The sequence below is a fragment of the Trypanosoma rangeli genome (genome assembly GCF_003719475.1).
Source record: "Trypanosoma rangeli strain AM80 chromosome Unknown Tra_15.4_contig_00009, whole genome shotgun sequence".
Lineage (NCBI taxonomy): Eukaryota > Euglenozoa > Kinetoplastea > Trypanosomatida > Trypanosomatidae > Trypanosoma > Trypanosoma rangeli.
Genome location: NW_021705753.1, coordinates 1 through 11,204, shown reverse-complemented (window position 1 = coordinate 11,204; position 11,204 = coordinate 1). Strand labels below are relative to the sequence as shown.

Genomic DNA, 11,204 nt, shown 5'->3' with positions numbered 1-11,204 from the left:
AATGTGTGTGTATACATATATACGTGGTCTCCTGAAAAAAAAAAAAAGCGCAAAAGGACACATGCAAAAATGACATCAGCCCTCCTCAAATTTATGTTCCACATTCGCTATCCCGCACACACCCTAAAATTTTGTTCCACGATGTCGCTACAGAAATACGCCCTGCACCTGCGCACGCTTTCCGGACTACTGAAGCTTGCATCCTTCGTAAAAAGCCACGCAGCCCACCCCCCGTACCCCACACAAACCGGGGCTGCTAACCAGACGGGTTCGCCCCTCGTGGGCCTCCCTCCGTCCACGATGGCTTCGGAATTTCCCCCTCACGAAAGCTTTTCACCTGCTCCACGGACCATTGCCGCGCCTGCACCTTCTGCAGCTGCACAGACTGCATCGCGTCTTCCTTCTTCTCCCGGATCTGCTTGGCAGTGTGTTTAATGCCGGCACCGAGGTCCACGCCAAAAAAGACCATGATGAAGAAAAACATGGCGACTCCCGACCACGGTACCTGGCGAAACGCACGCACAAAAAAGCCATCCCGACGTGAGTCCCGCATCAACACCTCCCGCTCCCAGCGCTGGAGATATAGGAAATCGCGGAACATGCGAAGCCTCATCTTCCGTTCCTCTCCGTGTTGGTCGCTAGTCAAAAAATAAAAAAGGTTCTACCTCTTCTCTATTGTTCCCTTCACTCCCTCTATCGGAAGTGCACCGCGCTAGCAGCGCCGCAAGACAACCAAAATGAAAAGGAAGAAAAAACAAATATGGCAAAGGACTAAAAGAGACAAAAAAAAGAGAAAAACATTTCTCTCTAAACTACCGCAGCCCCTACACCCCACCCCATATGTGCGCAGGCGTACGCGCGGGTGCGGCCTCCGCGAGAATCTACTCCGTTACAGATGCGCACACGCATCATCAAAAAAATAACACACCACACGCGGGGCCGCATGGCCCGCACAAGCACACACCTTGCGAGCGTGTGTGTGTGTGTGTGTGTGTGTCGCCCACGAAGACAGAAGAGACACGCCCCGCCGTGTCTCTTTGTTGTTGCTGTGTTAATGTTTCTTTTTTTGTTTTCCCTCTCCTGAACAATTTATTCAATTTAACAGTGCTCCTGCGCGGCTACGCATGCCTCGCGGGTGCTCTCTTCTCGCCTCTTCTGACCCAAAGTGGTCTAAAGTAGGCCGTGTAGCCGCTACCTCCATCTTTTTTTCGCTTTGTGTGTTTGTTTTCGTTTTTTTGTTTTTGTCAGTGTGTGGGTTTCCTGCATGGGAAGGAAAATCCCCCTACCCTCATCCCCAAAGAACGCTTTCGCGCCCGAGCGTGCAAAAAATAATAACAATAATAATAATAATAATAAGGCAGCCGTCGTTGCTGCTGCAGGGGCCGAGGCCGAGGCAGGTTAAACGCAACGGACACCGAATGCGGCGGTCAAATGCACCTCCTCCACCGCGCTGCGTCATCGTGCGGCGAAACACACCCATACACAGCACAGTGGGACAAAAAAAGAAAAAAGAAAGATCACACACACGTGCAACGAAACTGACGCAGAGAAGGTGCGGGGACCACACCACATACGCGCGATGAATTGATAATCGTGCACGTGTCCAAAACAAAACAGAACAAAACCAAAGAAAAAAAAACGGAAACAAACAAGGGAAACGAAGGAGCATACGAGGAAAGGAACCTGACTTCTCTAAGCCTCTTACCTCTTCCATCCAACGGGCACATGCTACCCTCTCTGTTCGTGTTTTTTCAATTCCTCGTTTCACTCCACGTATGTCCTTAATGGCCTTTCTCTCTCTCTCTATTTCTCTCTGTGCCTCGCTAGCACTCTTCTCTTTTCTTTACAAGTCTCTTTTCTCCGCATATCTCCTGCAGACGTGTGTGGGTGTTTTACTCTTCCCCCCACTCTCCCTGGTTCCATCTATACTTACATAATTGACTCGCGCATCTTATCCAGCCACACTGAAACACACACAAAATGATAGGCCGGGAGAAACATGTGGAAAAGCCATACATACATATAGATTTAAAGCCAGAGAAAAAAAGAGAGAGTCCCATACAAACACATAACTCTACATCTAAAAAGAAAAATAAGAGGGGCGATGATGTTGATGCTAATGGGAAACAAAAGAACCATTCCTGGTACTTTGTGCGTGTTTGTGTGTCTTGCCTCTCTTTCGCATCTTTTGACTGCCCACGCGCCGCGGAGACGCATGGAAAATGAAAAACAAGTTCTCAATTATTTTAACTGGTTGTTTGCTCCTTCGTTTGCTTCGGCTTCTCTTCCTTCCCAACACGTGCCACGCCCCCCGTGGCCCCGTCCCAATATATACATGTAGGTCGGTAGGTGCACATACAAACAAAGTGGGAGAAAGGAAAGGAAAATAGGCATGGCAGCTTTGCCTTCTTCTTTTGCTTCCTTCGGTATCTCCCTCCCCATCGCAACGTTTTTTGTTGTTGTTTTTTTTTTTTAATTTTTTGGAGTTGTTTCGTTTTGCTGCGGCCGCTTCTATTCCACGCCCAACCCCAACCCCAACCCCAACCGCGGGGGGTGAGCGAGAAGAAACGAGAGAGGGAAGTGAGGAGGGGGAGGGGGGCTCACGAACAGAACGACCAAAAAACGTGGGTGAATCTAACTTCTAAGTGCGGTGTAGAAGAGGGAGGGTGAAAGAAAGGTGAAAAAAAAAGAGGGTGGGAACGAAACAAACGAAGGGATGGCCAGCGCGGGAAGGGCAACAAAGGGCAAGGCGCGGGGAGAGACAGTGCCTCCCCCCGCCCTCTGTGTTTCCCTGCTTTGCTCTCACCACACCAGCGGCCCCCCTCGCGTGGTCACCCACGGCAGTGAAAGGAAAGGGACAAAAGTTCGCATGACCTCTCTCTCTCTCACTCACACACTCACTCTTTCTTTAGTGCTGTCAATTTCTCTAACGGAGATGCACATAACCAACTACAGGTGTGAGGGAGCAAGGGGATGGCAACAAATATTTGATCCTTGTATTGCTCTCAGCGGTCGGGGACCTCGTTAGGCATGATGAGCTTTGTCACCTCACCGTACCTTGCGCTGCTGTACTTGCGCCGCACCGCCTGATACTTCGTAGTGGGAACATAGTTCACAAACTCCAGTATGGCTTCCGCGCATGCCTTGAAATCACACACCTTTGCCTTGCTGTAGTGTTGCAGATGACGTGTCCAAATTGTTTCGCCCTCAAAGGAGCAAGTGCCGCCTTTTTGTTTGATTCGTATGGTTAAAAGGGCGAGAAACAGCGAGGCATTTGCATGCTTGGATGAGGTAAACTGCAGGCATTTGTAATCAAGCATACCATGCTCCATAAAGAAGAAGGCGGTGTGACGCAGCCGGGTCAGGTAGACACCATACTCCTCCCCCGACGATCCAGAATGGTCCAATCCCTCCATAAGGTTTAGCAGACGCACTAGGTAGGGGAACGGCGTCGGGACCGTCAAACGGAAAGACAAGGCAGAACAAACGCTGCGCTCCATTTTGAGGACCTCCTCCCGTGTGTATGTGTTGGCACTAATGTGTACACATTCCTTCACTACTGGGGGCCAAATTTCCTCATACTTGGCGGCAAGCAGAATAGCAGTGATACCGACTAGCTGCAGCTGCGATCGGGCAACGTACGTTCCCGCCGGCTGCTTCGTATTCACAGTGGAAAGGTAGCGGTCCAAGATATTCACTGCCAAGTACATTGTTTCTGCGTGAAGTTTAAACTTGAGATGAACGTCAATGAGCCAATCCACCAAAATCATACGCATCTTTTCATTAATCTCCGGCTGATACGTTAAGTATCTGGGTGACGCCACAATCTGGTCATTGTTTGCCTTCCCTTCAATCTGCTTATCCCACTCCGTGTACATGGCGGTGATGTCCTTGACAATGTTGTTGCAGAAAACAGGGTTATCGGCGTGGCAACGATCGGCGCGGGGACTTACAAGCATCTCCTTCGACCTCTCCTTTGTGCCGGGGCAAAGGTCGTAGAGGCTTGACCTAGGCACGAGCGTTGAGGGGGCAAGACGATAGGAGTCCCAGCTACTACCAATACGCTGAGCCAGGCGCTGCTTCACATCGCCGATGCCGCCCGAGAGGTTTGACACCTCACGCAGTGTTGTGGGGTTCATAATGACTGGTTGATGTTTGCTGTGGTAAATGGAAGTGTCTCGCGTCTCTAACAGGCACCAACACGTCCCGTGGCTCAACTAATCCGTATGTGTTTGTTTGTTGTTCTTCCCTTGATTTCTTCCCCCACGTCGTCCGCTGTGGCACTTTCAGATGGCCGCCTCCTCTCCGTGTCCCCTCCTCGTCCCGGCTGCTGTCGATTTTTTTTTTTGTGTGTGCGTATTTTGTTCTCCTCCGCCCGCTCTCCACACGTTGGCTTCTGTTCGTCTGCTGCTCGACACCTCTAATTTGGGCCTAAGTCCTTCTACGTCTCTGTGCGGTGTGTGCAAGCAAGCAAACAAACAAAGCAAACAAAAAAAAAAACGAGGAGCAAAAGGGGAAGAAGCAGAGAGGAAATTCCCTTGGAAAACACGCCCACAGCCGTTGCTAGTCCGCATGCCCCGCAGCGATGCGAGAGGAGTAGCATGAGGGAGAATTGCGTGAGTGCGTACGCTCGAGCCAACAAATAAATTGAGGCAAAAAAGAAAAAAAAAGCGCTTCCAAATGAGTGCTGCCCACCATTGACGGGCGGCCGTAGATGCCGTGAGGGCCCTTTTATGAGTCTTTTTCTACACACGAAACGAATTTTCAAATAATATAAAAAGGCGAAAAACACAAAACGGAGTGGTGTTTGTGGGTGAAAAAAGAAGAATAAATGAGGGGAAAAAGTTATTGAGGCAACAAAACATGCCAGTCAAGTCTTGCCTTCACAGCTGCACGCATGCAAGTGGAGGTGCACACGTGAAGATAAAAAAAAAAAAAAGTGAAGCGCAAGTACTCCGGACTCATCACCGCTGCCTCACCTCTCCGGCTGTACTCCGGCTTTGTTTGCGCCCCTTCTCATCCACCCATCCACACGCACACACATGGACCCAACCATCCCCTTTGAGTTGCAGCTGAAGAAAACCCCCCGGAGGCAGTTGTCCCGCTCAGCTGCTGTTAATGTCGTTGTTGTCCCCTTCTGGATTTGTGGTGGTTATTTGTCCCAGATGTTGTGTGTGCGCTACGCTGAACCTTACGGAAGGGGGGGCTGTTTGCGTTCCCCGCACACCGCACACACACACACAGAGAGAGAGAATGGGAGGCCCACGATGTGTTTTTTTTTTTCCTTTCCCCACCGCACCCCTCTCCTCTCCTCCTCTACGTTGCATCTTTGATGTACACCACCCACATACACAGAAACGCCTCCCTTTGTTTTATTTTTCTTTTCCCTCTCTTGTTGTTGTTTTTTTTATTGCTCCACTATCCTTTTTTTTTTTGCTTTTCGTTGTTCCCCCCTCCCCTCTCCTCTTTTGGTCCATCCCTACTACCGCGAGGCTACTTATGAGCATCCTCGCACGTGAGGTCCCCTCTTATTTATAGCCGCCACCCAAAGACTAAAAGTTAATACTCTTCGCGTAGCATGCCATGCACGCCTCCTTCAAGGCCTCTGACATTGTCGGATGGGCGTGGCAGGTGCGGCCAACGTCCTCAGAGCTCGCACCGTACTCCATCGCCAGACACGCTTCCGCGATAAGTTCACCAGCCGTGGTGCAGACAATGTGCACGCCGAGAATGCGGTCTGTCGTCTTGTCAACAAGGACCTTCACAAATCCGTCTTCGCTGGCCACCGCCTTCGCGCGGCTGTTCGCGTTGAATGGAAACTTGCCAACCTTGTAAGCGACGCCCTCATTCTTAAGTTCCTCTTCGGTCTTGCCGACGGATGCCACCTCCGGCATCGTGTAGATGACGCCAGGAATAACGCCGTAGTTCACGTGGCCATTCTTCCCTGCCAAGTTCTCGACGCACGCAATGCCCTCATCCTCCGCCTTGTGTGCAAGCATCGGACCCTTGTCGACAACGTCGCCGATGGCGTACACGTCCGCAACGTTGGTCTCGAAGTGGTCATTAATCTTCACGTGGCCGCGCTGGTTCGTCGCAACGTTAATTTTGTCAAGGCCAAGGCCGGCCGTAAACGGGCGGCGGCCAACAGACACTAGCAGTGCCTCACAGTTGAGCGTCTCGCGCTTACCGTCCTTGCTTTCCACCTCGAGGGTTACGCTCTCGCCGTTGTTCGTCCCGCTCACCACCTTTGTGCTCGTCATAAACTTAATCTTCTCATTCTTCGCGAGGGCTTCCACAAGGGCCTTCGCGACATCCTTGTCGAGCGTCGATGCGCAGCGGGGCTCAAACTCAACCACCGTCACCTGCGCCCCCAGTCGTGCCCACACACTGCCAAGTTCGAGACCAATCACACCGCCGCCAATTACTATCATCGACTTCGGAACACGCGAAAGCGCAAGGGCGCCCGTGGAGGAAAGCACCACCTTTTCGTCAAACGGCAAGAAAGGCAACTGCGTTGGCTCGCTGCCGGTGGCGATAATTGTCTTTTTCGCCTCAATCACCTCCTGCTTCCCGTCAAGACCATTTACCCTGATGCTGTGCGCCGTCTCAAAACTGCCCTCGCCCTTGTAGTAAGTCACCTTGTTCTTTTTGAGCAGATACTCCACGCCCCCCGTGAGCCCCTTCACCGCCTTTTCCTTCTGCTCCTGCATCTTTGCAATGTCCATGATGATCCCCTCGCCACCCATAAGGCCGTACCTGGAGAAGCTGGTGTGGGCATCGTGGTACATGTGCGTCGCGGAGAGAAGCGCCTTCGAGGGAATGCAGCCAACATTCAGGCAGGTACCGCCGAGGGCACCACGCTTTTCGACACACGCCGTTTTCATGCCAAGCTGCGCGGCTTTGATGGCAGCCACGTAACCGCCAGGACCGCCGCCAATCACGACAACATCGTACGGGTTAAACTTCACTGCACAACGACGGAACATTATGTGTGCACGTTTGCTTTCTTTGTCTCTTCACTCTCTTGCTCTGCTGCGTCACTTCCCTTCGCTTGCTTGTTCGCTTTTTCTTCTTTTAACCAGTTCACTCAGTGTTGTGCTTCTATTTGCGAAGGTGGGGGAGCGGCAGACAATATAAAGAAGACAGCAGAAAAAAAAAAAAAGGCGGGTTAGACAAAAGGAGAAACACGCTCCAGCGGGCACCATCCATCACCGGCAACACCAACGTCAAGGCGAGTTCAACACACACGCACAAATACAAACATACCCCCTCTCTCTCTCTCCCTCCCTCCCTCCCTCCACATGTCCTCTCGCCCTCGCGTAGTTTTCCCACGTTTACTTCCATGTATGTTTGCACGGGCGAACTCATTCGGCTTTTAAAGATGGTAGGAAGCAAACAGGACGAGGAACAAAAATGAGGCGGGATAAAACAAAAAAAAAAAAACCATTCCGGCCACACAAATGCATGTCGGCTTGGAGTATGTGAGTGGGTGGGTGTGTGAGGGAAACGAGGCACAGACTGACTGATGGAATGCGCACCATATGCCTACGTGTGGCGGTGAAAAAAGTAAGGCCTGCCCCGTAGCAGTGGCAATGACAATAATGTGGAGGGTCAGGCACGTCCAAACCGTTTATCCATCATAGGTGCTCCTCAATCTCCCTCTTCTGAGCCTCCGTCAAGAACTTTGGAAGCTCAAACATCACCTTCACGTATAGATCCCCCTTCTCCGAGGGGAGGTGGTGCCGTGGTATGCCCTTCCCATGGATCTTCAGCACCTTACCGTACGGCGTCACACCAGTGGCGTGCACAAGCACCTCCGTCCCGTCAAGGTGCTTCATGCGTCGATCAAATCCCAAGAGTGCCTCCTTTAGCGTCACAGTGAGCGAGGCGTCAAGATCGAGGCCATTTGAGCGGCGCGAGTAACGCGGGTGAGGCTTTGTGAGCACTGTCATGATGAGGTCTCCGGGAACAAGGTCTGGTGATTCATCGGCCTCCATCTCAAACCGCACTTTGTGCCCCTCAGGTATGCCCTGCTCAATATCCATCGTCAGCGTGACATCGCCGCGGACGACCTTATTGCCATTGCACGCGGGGCACTTGTGCTTTGCAACACGCCCCTGCCCCTGACAATGTGGACACGCCTGTTGCACTTCTTGGTACATGCCTGGGGCAAGCTGCAGACGCTGAATCACAATACCGTGACCGCGGCAGTGGGAACACACCGTCACTCCACTGCTCTTGGCGGCACCATTACCCTTACACTTGGTGCACACCTTCTGCTTGCTAAACACAAACGCCTTCTGACCTCCCCTATACACATCCTCGAGATCGACGTAGAGTTTGCCCTCCGAATTAGACCCGCGCAGGTTACCACCGCCACCCATGCCAAACATCCGGGCAAAAGGATCCAGGGAATGCCCTTGGTCGTTCTGCGCCAACGCCCGCTCAAGCTGCCGCAGACCCTCCTCGCCCCGCATATCATACATGCGGCGCTTCTTTTTGTCGGAGAGAACCTCATTCGCGCGATTAATCTTGCTGTACATCACTTTGGCCTCTTCACTCCTTGTCACATCAGGGTGGTACTTGCGGGAAAGCTCGCGGAACTTCTGACGCACCTCCTTCTCTGTAGCTTTTTCAGTTAAGCCAAGCACGGCGTAGTAGTCCATCTCTTCATGTTCCGTGGGGGCAGGTGCACGTGCCTGTCCCCCTCCGCCGAAGAAGGCCGAAGTGGGAGCGGTGAAGCACAGCAAAAACAGCAAAAGAAAAATGGGAAGGAGAGGCGTCAGACACGCCCGTCGCAATGTTCCCGTCATTTTTATTATTGACGGTACGATTGACTAGCACCAACGTTGTACAACACCGTCCCGTATTGCCGCCCACCTGTTAATATTGGCCCCGTCGTGTTTATGTGTTTGTGGGCGTTCCCTTCGCTTTTCTTTGTGTGTTTGTGTCTCGTCCCTTTGCTTGACCAACCCGTAAAGAGATGTGCCTGTGCGTTCGCTGTGGACGTTGGGCGTCCAACTTCCGGCACAATCCAACAAAGGGCAAAGCAAAAACAAAACGGTAAAAAAAAACAGAAATAATAATAAAGAAGAACGACGTCGTGAAGAGATGCAACGTTGGAATGGACAAATTGAGCGACTCAAATCTTTTTGCATATCTCCTTGTGCGTGTGAGAAGGAGAGGGAGTGTATTTGTTGTCACTCATGTCGGTGCACAACTGTCTTCATTCGCGGCCCCTCGTTTCCTTTTGCCCTTCGCCTCCCCCCCCCCCCCACCCCCGCACCATCTACGTCGCCGCCGTCCCTCACGACGATGACTGGCCCGGCATGGGCTTATAGCCGCTTTGCGCCACGGGCGTCATCACCTGCTGCCCTAGGCGCAGATTGACGTCCATCGTCCCTGCGGGTGCACCACCCCTACGACCCATACGGTTCTCCTCCATTTGCTCGGTAGCATTTTGCAGAAGTTGCTCCTGCTCCTCGCGCGTCACCTCGCGCGTGGCTGTACGTTTGAACATCATCCCGCTGCGCTGCGTGATCATGAGGCGCCGCACGTGAAAAGATAGGTTGCTCTCGTGCTCGTCAAGCTCCAGCACCCGTGAGATAAACCACTGCTGCGCCACCATGTACGGAATCGTCGCCGCTGTCAGGCCAAACAGCGTCTTTCCGATGCGTGGGATGTTGCGCACTATCCACGACGGCTTGCCTGCAGCTTCCTTGCCGTCGATCGTGGCAAATACACGAACGATGCGGTGCCAGGCAAGACGTGAACTGAGCTTGTATCCGAGAAAGAATCCAAGCGGCATCCCCACAAAGGTGCCAAGCATACCCTTTTCAATGAGGCGAATCTCCGACAGGCTCAAATTATTCTCGTAGTTCTGCAGAAAGTTCAAAAAGTCGGCACGCGTGTACGGCCGCGTCTTTTCATCAAAGTTCATCATGGCCATACCTGCCGTCACGGTGCCGAGCTCACGCACACCGCCACCACCACCCACGTCGCCCGACGTCATTGGAGCCAAACGGTACTGATGATAAAGTAATCGTAGCGATACGACCCTCGCGCTCTCCTCTGCGCACCTTCACCTCGTCGTTGTTGTTTGGTTTTAAATAAGAAGCGCCCGTTTGTGCATGCGTATGTTCGGGAGAGGCCCACAGTACACAAGCCCACAGGAGGACACGCCACAGCCAAGTGACACAGAGCAGAAAGAAAGAGAGAGAGAGAGAGAGAGAGAAAAACAGAAGCGTGAAGAGACTGCAGTAAACAGAAATGCGCACGGAGACACACACACACACACACACACACATAAAAGGTCAAAAAAGATATGCACAACAACAAACCAAAAAAAAAAACATTTAAAAATAAATACTAACGATTCTCCAGAGTGAAAGTCACCTGATATCCCTCACAACAGACACTAGAAACAATACTATTAGTGCTCCGCCCGTGGCGCCATCGTTAACGCCGGGCGCAGGTTGCCTGAGGCAACACGGGGGTAGAGAAAGAAGTGACGGTGAGAAGAACGATGATGCCGGAAATCAGCACAGCAGCAGCAACAATAACGTCCATCAAGAACAATATACATATATATTCTCTTCTTTAAGCGTGGAAGTAGTCATTGCCAGTAGTCACGCTGGCAGAGTCAAACATTATGTTTACTCGTGCGGGTGAATGCACGCATTTGCCTCTGAGGGATTAGGGGAAACAAAATTCATCACTATTCATGTTCGCACAGTTGTTGAAAGAAAATTGTCTCAAACGCCGCGCCGCGCCTCCGGGCCGCCGCCGCTTCACAAGCAAGCGCACCGGCCTCAGCAAACAGGAGGAAAGCCCCATACCTACACACGAGTGCAGTTGGAACACGCACACACAAAAATGACCACAATAATGGACGAGCATACTTCACAAAGGCGGAGCAAACACGATCTTATGACTCGGCACGTCGCGAGGAGAATTCACATGGTGGGGGTGGGGTCTTTGCTCCTTCTCCTCACATTAGGAAAGAGCCGAACAAGGAGATCGTAGTTTGGCTGAGCGAACGCATCCCCCCACACCGGAGGAAGCCCACCAAACACCCACCCACCCACACCAGTACACCAATTGGTGCACAAAGCAATCTACAAAAACTGAGGCCTCGCCGTGAACCCACAACGTGGCAGCCGTTGAAGACCCCGCAACCGCCCCTCCCCCTCGCATGACGAGCC

The 11,204-nt window shown here is 52.1% G+C and overlaps 5 protein-coding genes across 5 annotated transcripts, besides 17 other annotated features; all 5 read right to left on the bottom strand.

Annotated features, from left to right (window-relative positions):
* Positions 1–256: 256 nt before the first annotated feature.
* On the bottom strand, positions 257–613 carry TraAM80_00494 (uncharacterized protein; the record flags this gene model as incomplete). The annotated part of the gene is made up of 1 exon (XM_029377571.1): positions 257–613. One exon carries the CDS (start codon positions 611–613, stop codon positions 257–259), a length of 357 nt encoding a protein of 118 aa, XP_029242544.1.
* Positions 614–973: 360 nt separating this feature from the next.
* Positions 974–997: a microsatellite.
* Positions 998–1,036: 39 nt separating this feature from the next.
* Positions 1,037–1,073: a sequence feature (A-rich).
* Positions 1,074–1,324: 251 nt separating this feature from the next.
* Positions 1,325–1,356: a microsatellite.
* Positions 1,357–1,604: 248 nt separating this feature from the next.
* Positions 1,605–1,652: a microsatellite.
* Positions 1,653–1,789: 137 nt separating this feature from the next.
* Positions 1,790–1,838: a sequence feature (GA-rich).
* A 611-nt stretch (positions 1,839–2,449) lies between these two features.
* Positions 2,450–2,482: a sequence feature (A-rich).
* Positions 2,483–2,521: 39 nt separating this feature from the next.
* Positions 2,522–2,546: a microsatellite.
* Positions 2,547–2,874: 328 nt separating this feature from the next.
* Positions 2,875–2,908: a sequence feature (GA-rich).
* A 97-nt stretch (positions 2,909–3,005) lies between these two features.
* Positions 3,006–4,139, bottom strand: TraAM80_00493 (putative CYC2-like cyclin, putative,cyclin 6; the record flags this gene model as incomplete). Its single annotated transcript, XM_029377570.1, has 1 exon — positions 3,006–4,139. The coding sequence occupies one exon, from the start codon at positions 4,137–4,139 to the stop codon at positions 3,006–3,008; it is 1,134 nt and encodes a 377-aa protein (XP_029242543.1).
* A 324-nt stretch (positions 4,140–4,463) lies between these two features.
* Positions 4,464–4,501: a microsatellite.
* Positions 4,502–5,366: 865 nt separating this feature from the next.
* Positions 5,367–5,448: a sequence feature (A-rich).
* A 104-nt stretch (positions 5,449–5,552) lies between these two features.
* TraAM80_00492 (putative dihydrolipoamide dehydrogenase) lies at positions 5,553–6,986 on the bottom strand (the record flags this gene model as incomplete). Its single annotated transcript, XM_029377569.1, has 1 exon — positions 5,553–6,986. The coding sequence occupies one exon, from the start codon at positions 6,984–6,986 to the stop codon at positions 5,553–5,555; it is 1,434 nt and encodes a 477-aa protein (XP_029242542.1).
* Positions 6,987–7,011: 25 nt separating this feature from the next.
* Positions 7,012–7,065: a microsatellite.
* Positions 7,066–7,265: 200 nt separating this feature from the next.
* Positions 7,266–7,299: a microsatellite.
* A 338-nt stretch (positions 7,300–7,637) lies between these two features.
* TraAM80_00491 (chaperone DnaJ protein) lies at positions 7,638–8,666 on the bottom strand (the record flags this gene model as incomplete). The annotated part of the gene is made up of 1 exon (XM_029377568.1): positions 7,638–8,666. One exon carries the CDS (start codon positions 8,664–8,666, stop codon positions 7,638–7,640), a length of 1,029 nt encoding a protein of 342 aa, XP_029242541.1.
* Positions 8,667–9,260: 594 nt separating this feature from the next.
* Positions 9,261–9,282: a microsatellite.
* Positions 9,283–9,307: 25 nt separating this feature from the next.
* Positions 9,308–10,012, bottom strand: TraAM80_00490 (uncharacterized protein; the record flags this gene model as incomplete). The annotated part of the gene is made up of 1 exon (XM_029377567.1): positions 9,308–10,012. The coding sequence occupies one exon, from the start codon at positions 10,010–10,012 to the stop codon at positions 9,308–9,310; it is 705 nt and encodes a 234-aa protein (XP_029242540.1).
* A 178-nt stretch (positions 10,013–10,190) lies between these two features.
* Positions 10,191–10,254: a microsatellite.
* Positions 10,255–10,281: 27 nt separating this feature from the next.
* Positions 10,282–10,306: a microsatellite.
* Positions 10,307–10,759: 453 nt separating this feature from the next.
* Positions 10,760–10,789: a microsatellite.
* Positions 10,790–11,063: 274 nt separating this feature from the next.
* Positions 11,064–11,091: a sequence feature (G-rich).
* Between the last annotated feature and the right edge of the window lie 113 nt (positions 11,092–11,204).